Source organism: Xenopus laevis, chromosome 9_10L (genome assembly GCF_017654675.1).
Source record: "Xenopus laevis strain J_2021 chromosome 9_10L, Xenopus_laevis_v10.1, whole genome shotgun sequence".
In the NCBI taxonomy this organism is placed as follows: domain Eukaryota; kingdom Metazoa; phylum Chordata; class Amphibia; order Anura; family Pipidae; genus Xenopus; species Xenopus laevis.
Genome location: NC_054387.1, coordinates 82,617,543 through 82,637,091, shown reverse-complemented (window position 1 = coordinate 82,637,091; position 19,549 = coordinate 82,617,543). Strand labels below are relative to the sequence as shown.

General features: G+C 40.3%; 1 protein-coding gene across 23 annotated transcripts in view; it reads left to right on the top strand.

The window, feature by feature from the left end:
* LOC108701415 (leucine-rich repeat flightless-interacting protein 2) overlaps nt 1-19,549 on the top strand; it is a 77,062-nt gene that overhangs the window by 9,848 nt on the left and 47,665 nt on the right. For 21 of the 23 annotated variants that reach the window (XM_018236064.2, XM_018236065.2, XM_041576552.1 and 18 more), the window contains exon 2: nt 18,322-18,408. In XM_018236064.2, the coding sequence (XP_018091553.1) occupies nt 18,322-18,408 (87 nt within the window). Of the gene's footprint in view, nt 1-12,589; nt 13,045-18,321; nt 18,409-19,549 lie in introns of those variants that run through there. The other 2 variants (XM_041576548.1, XM_018236049.2) reach the window with 1 other exon arrangement.

Here is a 19,549-nt window from a genome sequence, read left to right as displayed (position 1 = left end):
TCAATATGTTAATCCACAGAAATGCAGGATTAAAATGTAAACATTACTTACCACTTCTCTTTAAAGTTGCATATGCAGATTTAGTGGGATCTTTCTACTTTTGGACTTATGTACAGGCCTGTGTAAAAGGGATGTGTGTAGAATGCTGAGGACAACATGTTATGTATATTTGTATGTTCTGAGCTGGTTGTGTGCATCACAAAGGCTACCTGAGGTATCCTCACTGTACCAAATGGCTTTTTTTACCAAAGCCACCTGGGGACATTTCTCAGTGGGGGTGCCAGGATTTACTTGTAAAGTCTTTGCCAACTGCATTCTGGTATCTTTGCTGAGCCAAGTGTAGTGTGACAGTAACACTCTTGTGTCTTTTCTTCTTGCCCTCCTGTGGGGCATCTCTCTCACCACCAGGAACATTTAGTGACAATTGGAATGGCCTCATTTGGCTGGGGTCCATATAGTATAAGCACATATTTCATGCAAACTGATTATAGGGTCAATGAAATCTCTATAAAATCAGGCTTTCAAAGGATGTGTTTCTTTTTCTGGTTGTAAACGTGGATAGAAGCTATTTTTGGAATGGCCTAGTCTAAAAAAAAAACGAATTAATTTGATTTTTGTTAAGCAAACTAGTTCATTTATTTGATCTTTGAAACGACATCCAGTAATAAGGAAAGAAGAAATTATTTTTTGGTTATTCAACCAGGAAAGGACAAACTGGCTTTCCAGTTGCAGCTAAACTACAACTCCCAACAACCCCTGAAAGCATTCAGCAAGTATGAGGAACAATATAGACATGCCTATACTCCAAGCTCAAAAGGGAACCTGTATTTATTAGGAATGACAATCATTTTAAGATTGAAAAATAATTATAATGCATGTAATCTATCAGAAATCAGTTGAAGTTATAAAAATATTGCTATAATCCCTTCTCAGTATAATGATATTCAGTTGCAAACTGTAAAATGAAAGTTGAATTTCAAGTGCATAACAGTATATATCTATTGCACAAGGTATGAGAGGCAATTAGCCGGAGGGCCCCTGCCTTACCCTTTATAGCCATGACAGCTGGTGACCTCAACTGTATCAGTAACACGATCTATAGATAGTGTGACACCTTAGTAACGCTGGGTTTATGTCATGCATGGCAGCACCAACTGTGATGTCATCAGAAAGATCAGCTTGCTTGGAGAAACATGTTCCATCCACCAGCATTAGAGAGCACAAACACTGCAGCCCATGGTGTCAGAATGCCACAAGCAAGATAAAAGAAGCACTAAAGTTCATTGTGGCATGTAGTGAGCTTTTCTGCATAGTAATTTAACTATTTAGATTTGCCATCTGGGTTAAGAGGGTGTTGTGTGCAAATATTTGACACGCTTTCATTTCTTTAAAGTAAGTCTCTAATGCTTATTTACTAAATAGTAGTATTTACTATATAGTAGCTACTGAATTGCACAATTACAGTTGCAACCAACCATCTTGCTCAAAGCTGTTAGGTATCCCCTTCACAGATTTAAGCTGGATGCATGCACATACAGAAATTCCTGGAAAAGTTCTGTACTATGTATGTGCCAACCCAAAATGATGCAGGTGATATCAGAGAGCCTGGAACAAGATGGCAGTGGCTTGCTTTGCACAAAAAGTACCCTGGGATGTTAAGTTTTGAGCATTGGCTCCACATAGGGAATTAATGATTAGAGTCACTGTGGGGTGTCTAGTTAAAGGGGAACTAAAGTCTAAAATAGAATAATGCTAGAAATGCTGTATTTTGTATACTAAACATAAACATGAACTTACTGCACAAGAAGCCTAATAAAACAAATAATTTATGCTTTAAAAGTTGGCCATGGGGGGGTCACCATCTTGTAGCTGTGTTAAACATCTTTGCAATACCAAGACCATGCACATGCTCAGTGTGGTCTGGGCTGCTGTTGGGAAGCTAAGCTTAGGGATCGTCATAAATTATCAAAACAGCACAAGTCAAATAATATCTACCATACAAGCCGATACAGCAAGACTGATTAATAATAATCTGAATATGCAGACTGCACTGGGTCTGTGGATACAAATCTCTTCAAGGTCACCAGCTGCTCTACAGAGAATCAAACAAAGCTGCTCGAGTCCTGGAAAGTAAGCTGGGGGGCTACCCCTGCTGTTTGAAAGTATGATTGTTTCCCTCTAGAGCAGTTAGGAACCGTCTGAAGTTTCCTACCCACAGTAGTCAGAGCAAGTAAAGCAAAGGGGAATATTCACTGCATACAGTAAGGTTTCTTATAAAAACAGTACACATTTTTAACTAAACTATAGTGGAGATTAATTAAAGAAAGTAAAATGGGATTTTATTTTTTTGCCTTTACATCCCCTTTTCGGCACCCCTCAGGTGTTTGTATGTTTCCTTTGAAGAATCATATAAAGGGCTACATTCAGGGAGTAGAAATCCTGTCCAATGCATCCTGAGCAGACACATGTATTCAATTAATTGCCAAAAAATAGTGCAGAGCTGAAAGGCAATGGGCAGATGTGGGTAATGCGTGGCTGGGAGGAGTTTGTAACTATTTTTTTTTTTTTTTTTTAAACTGAAATGTTTTATTGATTTTCCGACAATAAAAATAAAATGAATCAACACTTTATCACATGAGTACAGTCACAGAGATTGTAACTATTTTTATAAAAAATTGGGGCTTCATTTTATATAGTTAGCAGGGCACAATGCCAAGGGGCAGGCAGTGAGATAATGTGTTGGGCTGTGTAGAAGGTCACGTTCACACTCAGGCCCTTCACAAATGGTTCGGCTTGGTGCTCAAGCACTTAAGGGAGACGGCACTCCCAATTTCCAAGTAACAAAATAGTACAAGCTGGCACACAAGGCGAGTTTAACCAGGGTCATACGCCTGGTGCGTTTATTGCGTCACAACGTTTCAGGGGTGTTCATCTGACGAAGGGGGAACGCCCCTGAAATATTGTGATGCAATAAATGCACCAGGGGTATGACCCTGGTTTAACTCGTCTTGTGTGCCAGCTTGTACTATAATGTGCCCTGGGTGGGACCCTGCTAAGTAGTATGCATACCTCCCAAAATTCTGGAAATAAAAAGAGGGACAAAAAAGTTGCCGCGTGTAGCGTGGAGATTTTTACTACGCCCATTTTTGTGGCCACACCCCCTAATTACCATGTTCATTTTACAAAATTTCGCAGGTTAAAAGTTTGAACATATTTCTGTGTTTTTTTCAGTTATTACAGTTTTGCTAATGAAGGTGAATTGCACTTTAAGCTGTGAGTCTAATTTTTCCTAAGGGACCTGTTATCTTATATTGTTACAATTAATTATTTGCTTATCTAGATTGCTTATCTAGATACATTTGTATTGTTACAAATGTATCTTATCTTCTGTTGTGGCTGTTCTGGTCTCTCTGCCAAAAGCCAATTAAGTTAGAAACTTTGTTTATTTTCTGGCTGTTCAGTGCAGAGAAAAACTGGACTTTCCAGTACAAACGAGGGACTGCAGGTTGAGCGGGACAGTTGGGAGGTAGTATGGGGTCCCATGATTTCTGATGGTGACCCTGAACACAGATGCAAAACAAAAGGAGAGTTCTTTACAGGCTATTCAAATGTTTCAAATGGCAAGATATAACCCAGAAGCTAGAGGGGCTGCTTTGAGATATAGATAGTCACCATTTATTGGGCCTATTTTGGGCTGTTTGTGCCTCTGTGTACTTTTTGAATCTCCATCCAGACCTGATATACCTTGTAACTGTATAGTTTATATTTGCTCCATGTTGTTTAAACATACAACTTCACTTGGAAGTAGACACAGTATATGCCATTGCTTAGTCTGTCAGCAGAGGGAGATAGTGGTTCACAACATACAGTACATAGGAGCAACACGATCAACTGGCCTTATAGACAAACACAGTCAGGCAAAGCGCTGCTGAAATAGATACAGTAATTAGGATTAAACCTTGCCACACGTGATGTTATGGATTTTCCAACCATCAAAATATTTTCATACACATAGGGACAGATTTAATAACAAAAAAAAGTCTCCAACTTTATTGTCTTTTCTTTGATGATCAAATAAAAGTCACTTGAGAAATTGAATTTTTGAATAGTTCAAATTTTGAAAAAAACTTTTTTTGATATATGGAAAAATTAAATTTACACAGTAAAAAGTTAATATGAAAGTGAGAGGAACTGCAGATCCTCCTTGACTCTGCTCAAATTCATTCATTCTGGTCAATGACTTATCTTACAGTTTACTCATGGAATATTTGACTGGAAAAATTCCAGGTTAGCCTACTATGACCATTTTAATCGGTCTGGTGGCCTCGTCTTTTTATTATCACAATTTTGCTTTTGCCTAGAGTAAAAAGTAACCTGAAAAAGCATGATGGCACAGTGGTTATTAGATGTTGCTAGTAATACATGGGTTAATGTTTTGTGGAGCAATGCCAGTCATAACTTCCATGCAGTTTGGCAACTCTTTTCTCTAATCATTCTCATGTTTATATACAGCTGTAAACCTGGCCTTATATGGTCATATTCATGACATCATGGGCTGTAATTATGGAAACATTTGCATGATATCATTATTAAGGCATAAATTATCATACTATACTTGTCTGTAATGTAATGTCACAATAAGAAAATGTCTTACCCCTTAGTTACGTTATAAATATAATTTCCCCTTTGTTCATGTATGTAGAAGGCATTGCAGTAGCAATTTATAATGCTAATATCTGTATGCTTTTATGGGCGGGCATCTATAGGAATCCCCTATATTGGTTGGTACATTTTTGTAAACTCTATATTTGCCCCCTACAGAGCAGCGGTTGTAGGCATAGCAATAGAAAACTCCATTGGTCCCCGTTGATTTATCATTTACCCCAGGGCCCTTCTAACAGTAACCAAACCCCTGTATCTAGCTTATCTGAATGAGAAAAAGGCTGTTTTTCATATAAAAATCGCCTTATGAAACTAATGGTAAACTGATGGCAACTCACATGTGGGCAGTTCCCATGGAAATATCATGCCTATTCCTACTTGTTATTCAGAAAGAGGTCACTGGGGAAGATTTGGAATTATCACATTATTCTTCTCAGTAAGGAGCATGTCGAATATAAAACTAAATGCTGTGTATGACTGCTGTGGTGTGCACAATGCACAGGCAGCATTCTTACTTCTTTCATGTAGGAGTAGGTCTAGCCAGGTGCAGAAGAACTGAATTTATATTTTAAACAACAGAAATTCAGCTCTTATATACTATACCAGGGCCAGTTCTATGTATGATACCCCAGAACACATAGCAGGAAAGGTGCAGTTGCAATTACATTTAAAATAGCTCCCAAAAATGAGTTTCCTCTATAATACCTCAGAACACATGGCAAGATAAATAAATAGTAGGTAGAACAGGCGCACACCGTTATGCAGATTTGCCTGGTGCACAGTCTTAGAGGCTCCGGCAGCCTCACATATACTATAGAACAGGAAAAGATCAGCACACAGGCATTTAAGTTGCAGGATAAACCTGCTCGTTTATTGTGCGGAATGCAAAGTTTCGGGGGGTGCTTGACAAAAGGGCGTGACCCTGAAACATTGGCACAATTTCCCTATACACTGCCCTTTTCCATATATTGTTCCATCTGTGCTCTGCAGCTCTTATAGTTGTGCGTTGGTTGTGTGCAGTTCTGCATGGTGTGTGCTATTCAATATCTCTCATAAGCTTCTTTTTTTTCCTCTTCTTCTCTTGTTTCCCAGGCAGCTTAAAAGAAACAGCACATACAAAAATAGCTGGAGGGTGTGTCAGTGGGCGTAATCGTTCTCCCTATGCCCCAGTTATAAATAGACAACTGTAGAGGTTGCGGGCATTCCATAAACTGTGTATACTGTACAGCATATAATTACTAGCCTACCACCTAAACAGAAGTTAGCAACTAATTATACAAATTTACCCACATAATGTAATGTCATTATTGTTTATACACCTGTGAAATAATATTGTTTATTTCCTGCCTTTTGTTTTGGGACCATTGCAATAGTACAAAAAATAAGCAATTTATGTAGCCTTAGTGAGTCTGCTTGTTTATTTTAAATGTTTATGATATAAGGTGGTGTAATAACAAAAATATAATTCTCTTTTTTAAAAAAAAGTACACTTGGTTTCCTGCTTGAGTTTGTATGTGTAAGAAACAAAGTCTAAGGACAAGGGCACACGGAGCATTGGTTCCACTGCTCTCAGCCTGTTCTTTTTTCTGCAGGAGGAGAGAAGTGGATCCCCTATCTTCCACATCTATGTGTATTTGCTCTGAAAACGTCAGTGCAGGTACACAAAAATGTGGAAGAGAGAGGATCCACCTGCAAAAATAACACAGGCCGAAAGCAGTGCCCACAACATGTGCTCTTGCTCTTTATGTATTATTGTAAAAAAAATGGGGGGGGTCTGGATGCATATACCTCAGACCTACAGCTCAAAGGGGTGGTTCACCTATGCGTTAACTTTTATTATATTATAGAATGGCAAATTCTAAGCAACTTTTGGCCTTAATCTTTTTCTTTTTTATAGTTTTTTAATTATTTGCCTTGTTCTTCTGACTCTTTCCAACTTTCAAATGGGGGTCACTGAACCCATCTATAAAAAAAACAAATGCTCTGTAAGGCTACAAATTTGTAATTGCTACTTTTTATTACTCGCTGTGTTGTTCATTGTCTCTTCTATTCATATTCCAGCATCTTATGCAATCCAGTGCATGGTTGCTAGGATAAATTGGACCCTAGCAACCAGACTGTTAAAATTGCAGACTGGAGAGCTGCTCACAGATCCCACAGTCAAGCTTTCTAAAGTAAAAGTAAACATTATGTTAATAATGTAGGGCACATCATATGACATACAATGTAATATATTGTTGGTGTGGATGTATTATGCAGGACAGTCATTTTGTGTACTGCAGAATAGCTCATAAGGTTTCTGACATATCGGGCATTGTGCCTGGCAGAATTAGCTGTGGCGACTGTCCGTCTTGTCACTGCTCCTGATGTTATGCAATGGAAAGCACCCTGGGGTGGCTGATGCAGGAACAATGACAGACATACATTGGTGATAAAATACCTCCATGTGTGTTTTGGGCTGCTATTTTCCAATGGACAGACGTGCAACCATGTTTTACACTGGCATGACTGTGAATGTAGAAAATTTGGGTTGAAAAAAAACTGTCAATCAAGTTCAGCCATTCCATATGATCCCTCATATGATCACAGATTCACGTGAAGAAAATAAATACAGTATATTCACACAAATATAAATATTCACTTAAATAAAACTGTGGTTCTTAAAATATTGCCTGTTATCAAAGCAGGGATCAAAGCACCACTTGTTCCACAGGCACTGATAAAATTGTAGCAAACAACTATTTATATGATTGTTAGCATGTGTAAGGCTATTCTATTATGGAAATTGATTGGTTAATTGATGGGCAAGTTAACACAAAGTATTTGACAATATATGGTGCATCAGCAAAGGAGGAAATGAAGAGCTGAGCAATCAGAACTTTAAAAATGCACCATACCATGTATGGCACCTCATACTCAATCTGTCCATTTAGTCATGTGCCAGTTGGTCAGATAGTGTACAACTGTTGGCCAGAGGCTTGGCATGGTAGAATAATACTTTGAGTAATGGGTTGTGGCAAAGGCAGAATAGTATGTAAATTAAATGCAGGCTGATGGAGTTATCTGGGCTAGCTGGTAACATTATCTATGTATGACTGTTTAATTGTCAAGAGTAATATTAATGTAATTTGCAAAGTTATTGTAAACCAGCACCATCATTTATTTATATAGCACAGCAAATTATGCAGTACTTTACATTAATTTATAACGAAAAAGGATCTTACAAAAATGTAACAAGCAAGGGTTTACAGAGTATGATAAGATTAGAGGGTGCTACTCACAATAGCTGACAATAAAAAGGGTTTGGGTACAATGGAAACATAAGAATTATAGAAACAAATTAATGATTTATGATACATTAATGTTTGATTAATCAAAATATACTGAACATGCTCCCCTAAACAGGTGGGCCTTTAGGGAGCATTTGAAAGGAAGGAAGGAAGGAAGAGGAGAGTCTGACAGCTAAAATAAACAAGCTGTGGCATTAGCACGACCAAATTCAGTTGTAAATGTGGCTGGTTTATAGGGTTTGGACTCTAATTTGGTTCCTTGGGTGCCATAATTACCACATGGTCAGACACCAATGCTGTAATCAGCCAAACAGTTCGAGCAAATCTTGGCATGTAGGACCACTCTTATAGTTAATGCCTGCAGCAGCCAGGGGGCATTAGTACCTTAATAAATATAAAAGTTAGACTGTGGGCCAGGTCACCCAGCCATTGCTTTACATATAATCAATGTTATGTATTAGGACATTCCCAATTTCCTGAGGATTTGGTTTTGTATGGATCCTCAATACACATACACTATTCATAGGAACATATGGGAAGGTTACCATTTAAAAATGTATTTCTCAGTGTTGGTTATTGTTTTGTATGGGTTGCACTCAGTGGCATAACTAGATACTAGGTCCCACTACTAAAATTTACTTAAATCGACTTTTTAGGTGTCAGAGTCTGCTTTAAAATAAATTGTATGCAGGACTCCAAAATGGTGAAGAGAGTGATTTTATTTGTGCCAAAGGCTAGGCAACATTATCTTTAGAACCAATTTGTTCCACACAGCCATACCTGATTCCACAGATTGAAAGGAGAGAGATAATTTGTCTCTGTTCCCTGTTGACCAATTCTTCACCACTTAGGCTCCCATTGCAATGCAAATCCCCTTTGTTTTATTGTAAATTGATTGGTTAGTGCGACTTGAAGTCCTTCTGCTTATGTGTGCTAGTCACGTGCAGGTCTACAAAAAGTTTACTGCCCTGTTCCAACCCTTACCTAACTGTCGTAGCTATCGTATACCTGTTCCCACTTTGCCCCATCTCTGCTGTAACCAGAGGGTTGGGAGAGCTGAGATTATATAAACAGGACCAGATTTTGGGCTTGGGTGCCCCTAGGCCATTGGGTCCTAGCGACTTGCGCCCTAGTGAGGAGTATGTGTCCCAGTGTTCCTTAGGTTGCACTGATGTTGTGGATGATGAGGGAAACTGCCAAAGTTTAATCTAAGACCTACTCTGTTAAAGTCCCAACCCGTGGGAATCAAGCCAGCCTGCACATGACTACTGTGTACCACCCACTATATAAAGCAGAGGGGCTTAAGGTTTAAGAGTATGTCACTTCACAATGGAGTTGAGGGAGGGTTATATTGCTCTGGGATCCTAAGGTATTTTGTTAAATGTTTCCTCAAAATGTCATGTTTTATTTTGATCCATGGAATCGGATATGTCTGTAAAAACAAATATATTTATTTCTGGGAGTGCAGAAACTATTTACGCACTTTGTTTAAATAACCTTTAATATTAAAATGATTATTTAGTAATTTAAAGTAATCACTAATTATCACTGATACTCAATATTACAAATAATAGTAAAGAAAAGACTCCTTTATCCAGAAAAAAACCCTAGGTCCCTAGCATTCCAGATAATAGATCTTATACCTGTATTTATAACCCCAACATTTCAGACTACTAATGATGAGAAATGAGAGACCATGTTGTTACTGTGCCCTATACCTATTAAGAGCTAGTTCCATGGGCCTATTTGAAACTGTTCATTCTGCTCCAATTTTTGTTTTTTGGCACACACTTACTGTAACAGCTACTTCTATATGGAACTCCATATTTTGCTATTATTATGGCATTATTATAAAATTCTTGTACTGTAGATCATGCTAATTAGGCCTTTTTCACACAATGCCCAGCAAAATGTAAAAGAGTAAAAAAAGGTTAACTTGGGTCTGGCTTTTGATTCAGGGAGGTGTGGTTTTCATCCACGTGCCAAGTGCACGTGGTAAATCTCTGTACCTCCTATGATCTCTAATGGGAAGAAACATTCTGTACCTGATAGTAAAAACAAATATTATGGGGCACAATTATCAAATTTTAAACTGGGCATTTGACCAAAATGGCGCATTTACAAAGCATTTTTTCCTTTTCAAAAGCATCAGTTAGTCAAAATTGATTAGACTGCTTGAAGCAATAAATTCAGTTCTTTCTAAAGCTGTGTTAGAGTTCCACAGCAGGGAATCATAACAAAAATGTCTTCTTGTTTTTTTTTTTTACCAAATGATTTGTAAATATTAAATATGCTGTATATGTCCCAAGTTGCACCTCTGTCCACTAATCTGTATGGGACTATGCAGAAGCAACATTTCACCACCTTTTGCTGAATTTGTTTGGTCATTGCAGATTTTTCATTAAAGTGTAAAATTAGGTTTCTTGTAAGGGCAGTTAATGGCCTCCAGTATAAATAAGCACAAAACTTCCTGTTTAGAAATCTAATAATTTATAACGCTTGGCCAGCCATGGATGGCTACAGGTGGCACAACTGATTGGGCCCAGCAGGCCCGAACTGGCAATCTCTAGATTCTGGCAAATGACAGAGGAGCTAGTGTAAGATGCGATAGACAGTCACTATTTATTGAGCCAGTGGAGGCTTTTGGGCCTCTGTGTACTTGAAGTTCCAGGGCTTATTTCGAATCCAAACCTGGGCCTGGGGCCCTGTCATTGTTGGAGTTTTGTCATTCTTTCAATATAACTTCAGTTGAGACACCAAATTTTACAGTTGTATGTGTCTCCTTGTGACATAACAAATGAAGAAACTGATCTTGGGAGCCAGGGATACTGAGAAATGTATTGGACTCAGGGGTCCTAATTAATGAGCTCTTTTTTTTTTATATATGTTTTGGTAAAACAGTTATGTTTTGGTGGGTTCTAAATAAATTAATAGACCCAGAAATAAAATGCTTTATTTAAAAGGGATTTTGCATACCTCCCAACTGTACTGTTTTCTGCAGGACAGTCCCGATTTTGACAGCTCAGCCCCCAGTCCCCGGTTTCTAAATGAAATGAACTTTCTCTTTGTTCTCCTGCACTGACACAAGAAAAAGATAAAAAGTTGCTTAAACTTAAAGGGGTGGTTCACCTTTAAGTTAACATTTAGTATGCTGTAGAATGGCCAATTCTAAGCAACTTTTCAATTGGTCTTCATTATTTATTTTTTAGAGTTTTTGAATTATTTGCTTTTTTCTTCTGACCCTTTTCAGCTTTCAGATGGGGGTCACTGACCCCTTCTAAAAAGCAAATGCTCTGTAAGCTACTAATGCATTGTTATTGCCACTTGTTATTACTAATCTTTCTATTCAGGCTAGGGATGCACCGAATCCACTATTTTGGATTCGGCCGAACCCCTGAATCCTTCATGAAAGATTCGGCCGAATACCGAATCCGTATCCTAGTTTGGATATGCCAATTAGGGGTGGGAAGGGGAAAACATTTTTTACTTCCTTGTTTTGTGACAGAAAATCATCCGATTTCCATCCCTGACCCTAATTTGCATATGCAAATTAGGATTCGGTTCGAAGGATTCGGCCGAATCCTGCTGAAAAAGGCCGAATCCTGGCCGAATACCGACCAAATCCTGGATTCGGTGCATCCCTATTCAGGCCCTCTCCTATTCATATTACAGCCTCTTATTCAAATCATTGTATGATTGCTAGGGTAATTTGGATCATAGCAACCAGATTGCAGTAACTGCAAACTGGAGAGCTGCTGAATAAAAAGCTAAATAACTCCAAAAACCACAAATAATGAAAAATGAAAACCAATTGCAAATTTTCTCAGACTATTAATCTCTGCATCATACTAAAGGTTCATTTAAAGGTGAACAACCCCTTTAATTAAAATAAGAGGCTTTTTGGCAGAGAGCTCAGAACACCCCGCAGCTGCACTTAGTTACTTTTGTAAAAAGTTAGTTTTGTAAAAAGCGAAATAACAAAAACGACAAATAATAAAAAATGAAAACCAATTGCAAATTTTCTCAGACTATCATTCTTTGTCTTAATACTAAAAGTTAATTTAAAGGTGAACAACCCCTTTAATTAAAATAAGAGGCTTTTTTTAGCAGAGAGCCCAGAACACAAAGCAACTGCACTTAGTTACTTTTGTAACAATTTAAGACAAGCAAATATACAATTGTATTTAAGTTTGTCGTGCTGCCAGCAACACAAATGTCCAGTGTGACACCCTGAGAGACTACGTTCCCTATCACTAGGGCCAGTGTTGGACTGGCCCACGGAGATACCAGGAAAACTCCCGGTGGGCCCAGGTGTCAGTGGGCCCTTTTGCTTCTAACCATTTAGAATATTTTATGGTCATTCCCTATTTCTTTATGGGAAACAAATGCTTAATAATGGAAGAATATATTAAGTAGATGTAAAAGGCTGGGATAATAAAGAGGTTGAGTGAGGAGAGTAGGAATAATAGTTTGGCAAGTGAGTCCATCATGGTCTTAGATGGGCCCACAGTCTAAGGAGTTCTGGTGGGCCCCTGGCATCCCAGTCCGACAATGACTAGGGCTAGTCAGAAGTTAAACTCAGAGAGGTGTGTAATGTATAATGTATAATGTATGTATAAGAGAAGTGGGCAGGTACTACGGCAGGGGAAAGGTTAATGCCATTGTGCAGGAGCCACAGGTTGTTGTGTAGCGTCTCCGGGAGGGGTGATGCAAACTCGCCAGTGCAGGGGGCGGGCGCTGAGTCAGACTGAGGAAACTGCCTCCTGGGCGCCCAGTTCCTGCACCTCCCTGCCGACTGTGAGTGCCGGCACCCAGCTAGCGCCTTTACCTGTCCGGCCAGTGAGAAAATAGCTCACAGGTTACTCTGCGCTTTGTGGCCGCTCCTCCCAGGTGGAAAGAGGAGACAGGAGAACAGGTTATTCCTTTTCCCTGTGCTGCACAGCTGCCTCCTGCTAATGACAGGCTGCCCGGAGCAACGAATTAAGCCCCTTATCCAAGCAGCTGACTGACCTCTGGGAAGTGTGTGAGAAACGAGGAACCCGGAGACATGCAGGACATCTCAGACTGCCTCAGCCCGGAGGCACAACATGTGGTGAGCGACCTACTTGTCTTTAGGGCAGTCAGGCCAAGTCCAGGGTGAAGCTTTGGGAGTGACTTGGGAATTTGTTGCTGTACTTTCTGTATTCACAAGGGATTGTGGGAGCTGTAGTACAGTAGCAGGTTACAGCTTGAGGATTCCTGCTTTGGATGGCTAGGGCTGGTTTGGCTATAACAGGGCTTCCAGCCAATGTAAAGTGATCCGGTGTCAGAAGATTAGAGGGGCTCAAGCAGGTGCTCAGATCTGGAAGTACAGAGTAGGAACCCAATGGGATTTGCTCACTGGCCACTAAATGCAGGAGTGTTAATCAGCACAGGTTCAGCCTTCTGATTTCCCATACGCACAACTATTTCAGCTTATTGCTGATTGATGCACCAAATAACAGATCAGGCATGTCTGTTGCTGTCCATATTAACTACAACTCCCAGCAGCCAAAGGATTATGGCAGTGATTAAGTAAAAAAGTCGAAGGCCCAACAGTTAGATGTTTGTTTTGTAAGATATATAATACATAAGGTGATAAAAGTGACGTTTTGCTCATTGGTTCATGTCTGCACTGTATACAGAGGTGTAGCAAAAATAATCATCTTATTTGTACAAAGAGAAGAGGGATTTTAAACCAAAACTATTCCCATTTGTTTAATACCAATGGTTGCTGGTTCTTGATTATATATAATTATGGGAGGCACAGGCCGTCCCGGGGCATTGTTGCATATAAGGATTCGCTTCCACATGGCTCTGATTCTGTTTAATGATGGGGACACCCTCCATAATTACTTTTTCTCAAATGGAAACTCTTATTTGAGTCGATATGCTCTTGCTGCCTTGTCTCTAGGTACAGTTTTCTTGTGGCGTCCTCATTGCTGCCCCATTATATCATACCATTATTTGTGTGCATTTAGTATCACATGTCCAATGGCACAGAAGGTTACTGCATATAGCTGTATGTGTGGTACATGTTGCTGTCAGTACCTGGCGACATGGTATAGGGTTTAGATTGCATTTATTTGTGTGTGTGTGTGTATAGATGTGCATTTATACATATTTAAGGCCCGAGCATCCACTGTCATTCTGTAACCATAAGCCATATGGCGTTTAAATTACGTCTGCACCCAATGTCCAAGTTTAAGGTTGGTGATCGTTCTAGGGTTTTCCTGCATCAGTCTGGGAGTATTAGGAGTTGCAATTTGCACACCAGCCAGGCGGTCGCAGGTTGGAGGTCCTTGGTATACATTTTTTCTCTTTAATACACACCCATATTGCAGACAGATGGCTGGAGTGAAATGAGGCATTGCCGTTAAGTGCTGTTAATGCAGGAACTTTACATTGACTGTACTTCCTCTTGCATTGTGTATTATTGAGCTACAAATTCTTTGCATGTGTGCTTGCAATTCCAACCCTGTTCAGAGTATTTAAATTTGCCTATTATGTTTGTGCTATTATCTGCATTGCAGAGCAACATGTCGTTGTGCTAAAGCTGACTAGACACTGACTATGGCCAGGTCAGCAACTTATTTGCCTGTGTATGGGGTCAAAGTGATACTTCCTCATATCTAATATCTGATCAGATATATGGCTGGAAACCCCCGTTGGGCAGTGGATTCTGCTCTGACAGTTCTGCACAGGCCGCTAATTCGATGTGATCTTTTGGACTATGGGCCAAACAATTGGATTAGACACATTTGGACCACCACCTGGTTAGACAAAGATATGCTCACTCTGTGACCTTGCTGAAGTAGCAGCATTTAGTGTGTAAAGGTGGCCATAGACGCACAGATAATATCGTACGAAACGAATTTTTCGTCCGATATTCGCTGTGTGTATGGTGGAAAAAGAGCCGACCGATATCGGCAGAAGACTTGGATATCGGTCGGCTCGTCGATCGGGCTGGACGGAAAATTTTGATCGGGTGCCTTTGAAGGGACCCAAACATCGGCCATTCTTAGTGCTGAATCGTCAGATGCAGGTAGAATTCTATTGTTTCTTCCCGTATATCTACCTGTATATCTGCCGATTCAGCTCTACACGTGTGTATTGAAACGAACGATCTTTCTTGGAAAGATCTTTTCCAAGAAAGATCGTAATTGTTACGTCTATGGCCACCTTAAGGCCAGTTTTACATTAATCAAGGGATGCCGGGAGATTTTAACAGCAGCTGAAGGCTACATGTTGGACAGTCCTGACAGAGTTTTATTTTTTTTGACTTATGTATGCTATTTCCCATTTGCAGCTCCCATCTAGAAAACAGATCATTTTCTTCCCCTGTGATTACATTTATAGGACCCATTGAGCTTAGTGCTGCTTGAACTTCACAAAAAGGCAGCATCTATGGTATAATAATAGGCAGCACTGCATCAGTGGCTGACGCATTAATTGCAAAGGTGGAGTGTATTTGGCAGTACCTTGTATATCCTATTTAATACCTTACTTGTCCCACACCTCTTCCATAAAATAAACTACTCGCCTGCCTCTCTCACAAAAGGAATTTAGTCATGTGGTTTATACTTTCGGGTTGGGTGTCCACGTTAGTCTGGCAGAGTGAAATGCTTAAAAGTTGTACTTACGCTTGGAAACAAAGTTATTTCACATTCTATAATGTTGTCTTAGCAAAAGTTTCCAGGAAATTGTTATTCGTATGAAAAGCAGGGTACTGTAACGATCAATTATGAACACCGATGAAATGTGTTGCTAACTGGGGGAGAGTAGAAAAGCTTATTAGACATTGGTGAAATAGCTTTCCTGAAATGAGTTTTTGTATCTCGCTCACTTCCCCTAACGACACTAGGAGCTTACCCCCCCCCCCCGGTGTGAAATGAATGCTTAGCAGAGGATTCCTTCTTTCAGCCTAACCATTAGACCAGTGCGGTATAAACAGTACAGAAGCATTCATTTTAACCCCTTAACTGCCATTGCCAGGTTAGGGTTTGTATGCATCAGCATGCAAGGGACTGTAGCAGTTAAGAAGTCCACCAGAGCTTGCAATCCATTTTTGCCAGAGGCATAGAGAGATTGTGATTTGCCAAGGATTGCAAAAATAAACGCATTAATATCTGAACCAGGATCCCTGAGATAGAACAAGTAAAACTGCAGTGTTGCAAAGTTTGTTCCTGTAGCCCATAGCAACCGATCATCAGGTAGCATTTACTGGTATACTTTTTGATAGCAAATATCTGTCTATTACCCCCAGCTGCCACCTTTGTGTTTTCATAAGTAATGTTTTGTTGTGCATAATATTACTATATAGATCATAATACTGTGTACTGAAACCATTCGAGCACACTGCTAACAGGATTCCGTGTGTGTGTGTGTGTGTATCCCTCTAAGTGCTGCTGTGCTTGCTGTACGTGTCTGACATTTCAGTAGCATTACTAGAGATTTCCGGTGTTTTTATGACAGTTAAGTTAGCTCTCTTCCTTCCTTTGGGTTGTGTAGAGCGGGGCTCCACCAAGTACTCCTGCCCAGCTTCTCTTCCTCCCACTGGCATTCGTATTCTTCCTCGGGGAGTCCCAGAGGGCTTTCCCAGACTTCCGATGGTTTCTGTGGGTCAGAGACAATGGTCCCAGCATTCTGTATAATGTAAACATTGCTATGGTGCCTGGAAAGCTGTCTGTTCTAACCAAATGAATAGACTCTGAGATCTGTGCTTTGGCAGGGAATCGACTTACTAGTGTAATATTGAAGGGATGTTGCTCTGATCAAGAGGGTACAGCACTACTACACCCTCAATGCTGTATTATTTATGGTTAACCACTTGAAGGTTTCCCATGCTCTGAACTGGGCATTTAACAGTTCATAAATCAAAATCACTACTCTGGAGAACCAGTATCATCAATCAAGTGATTCTTTATTTGGTAGCACTACATGTTTCGGATCTATCTGATCCTTCCTCAGGTGCCAGTGTTCACCTGAGGAAGGATCAGATAGATCCGAAACATGTAGTGCTACCAAATAAAGAATCACTTGATTGATGATACTGGTTCTCCAGAGTGGTGATTTTGATTTATGAAGATAAGGAGAAGTGGCGGCTCCTATGCTCTGTTGGAGGAACTTAACACAATAAGGACAAAAAGAGGGCCTTTTACCTACACCTGATCTAACGCATTTAACAGTTCACTTCATAATGGAGAACTAAAACCTCAAATCATGTTGGTCATTGATGTGATGAGTGACATATTACTCACTGCTACTTTTCCCAGAAAAATATTTGCATCAAATTCTTTGGCAAAATGAATAGCCCCAAACCAGGTGTTATAAGGAAATAAGCCCCAAAATACAGTTGTTGGCCAGACACAACATGCCAGTCTCCGCTTTATGAGAGGAAAAGGAGGAGAAACCTGTCTGTGCCTGTCACTGAATTATTTCTTTTGACCACAGAGGCTCGGAGGTGGGATTCTCTGTGGGGGAGGAAATCTTTCTTTTTCATTGAAGGGTGTCACACTTTGTAAGCTTTGTACAAACATCAAAGACACCAGATATGCAGGTGTTATTTAACATCAAATATAAACACATGATTTATTTTTTAAGCAATATTTCTCCAAAATACAGCAAAGCGATTTCCCATAGAACAAACAATATCCTTTTTCTTTGTAAGAAAAGACAGCATGTTGTGCTTGATGGTCTGGAGCTGGCCATACACAGCCATTAAAACTTAAGTTCCGTTTACTAATCTTGTGTAGTCTATATGCTGTTACTATGTCATTCCTCCCAACTGTCCCGTTTTTCGTGGGACAGTCCTGATATTGACCGCTCAACCCACAGTCTTGGGTTTGTAACAGAAATGTCCTGCATTTCTCTTTGATTTCCTGCACTGAACAGCGAGAAAAAGATATAACTTTTCTAACCTAATTGGCTTTTGGCAGAGAGCCCAGAACAGCCACCAGGTGCACTTCGATACTTTTGTAACAATTTAAGAAAAGCAAAGAAGCAGTTGTAACAATTGTAACAATTTAAGATAAGCAGGTCTCTTGGGGAATCTGTGACTCGCATCTTAAAGGACAATTCACCTTCATTAGCAAGACTATAATAACATTAAAACCACAGAAATGTGTTAACACTTTCATAACCTGCCAAATTTTGTAAAATTAACATGGTAATTAGGGGGTGTGGCCACAAAAATTTTCACGGTGCTCTGTGTGGCAACTTTTTTTCTCCCTATTTATATTTCAAAAATGTTGGGAGGTATGCTATGTTTGTATATATTTCAGCTCTAACTAGACTCCCTTTGTGTGTATAAGATGCAGAACTGTAACTGGTGTTTGCTCTATCTATGCAGGCAGAGGCGCGACTGGCCGCCAAGAGAGCAGCACGAGCTGAAGCCCGGGAGATCCGCATGAAAGAGCTGGAGAGGCAGCAAAAGGAGGTATGGGCATTGGACCAGTCAGATTCCAGATGACAGCAGATATTTCTCCTAACTGACTAGGAAGATTAAAGTTTTATTGGGCTTCTGTTCTTAGTGGGATGGTTCTAAGGCTTATGCCACACAGGAGCTTAAATCAGCCTGCTGAAATATGCAGACCATTTCAGCCCCCTACGCAGCATCCTCCTCTTCTTTTCGCATACAGAACTTCTGTCTGCTCCGGTGCAAACACACTAGGCTGATTTTGGCGTAGAAACACAAGACTTTGGATTTTGCAGCAAAATCAGCCAAGGGTGTTCACATCAGAGCCGACACCACGGTTCCAGATGCAAAAAGAAGAGGAGGCTACTGTCCGCATAGGGGCTGAAATCGGCCTGCGTAAATAAATCTTATATTTTATCCAAAGCTTTCTTGACTTTCTCCTGTCATTGGGGTACATTTATCAATTCTGGGCAAATTTGCCCGTGGGCTGTTACCTATAGCAACCAATCAGATTGCTGCAGTCATTGTTCCTCTTGCAGCTGGCTTTTAAAAGCTAATCACTGATTGGTTGCTATAGGTAACAGCCCATGGGCAAATTTGCCCAGTGTTGATAAATAAGCCCCAATATGTTTTGCCAGTTTTGACGTCCTTGCCTAACTGTCTGGGCAATTATGGCACATGCAGGGTAGGGAGGGAGTCAAACAGGCCCGGACTGGCAATCTTTGGGTTCTGGCGAATGTTACCATATAGTGGGCTGGTAGGGGGCTGTTTGGGCTTCTTTGTACTTGGAATGGCAGGGCCTATTTTGACTCCCAGTCCAGGCCTGGCGTCAGATGCCACTCCTGTCCTGAAGTAAGGTGAAAGACTTGCAGACCTTATGCCGCAAACCCAACTTCCACTTTTCTCAGCAGAAATTTAGCTTTTCTAGTGCAGAGTGCCATTGGGTGGGGGTGACAACGGGTCAGTAGCCTCAGTCAATATGGGGTTCCAAAACCCCCCTGCATGACCCAGAGTCGGACTGGGCCTGTGGACCCATGCTCTTGTGGGCCCAGCTGGCCCAGAGCTCCTCTGTACTTGAAAAATTGCCACTTTCCCTACCTCCCTCCCTGTCCCTGGTTGCTGCCATGTGGAGCAATAGGTAAGCTTGGTGGGGTCAGAGGGG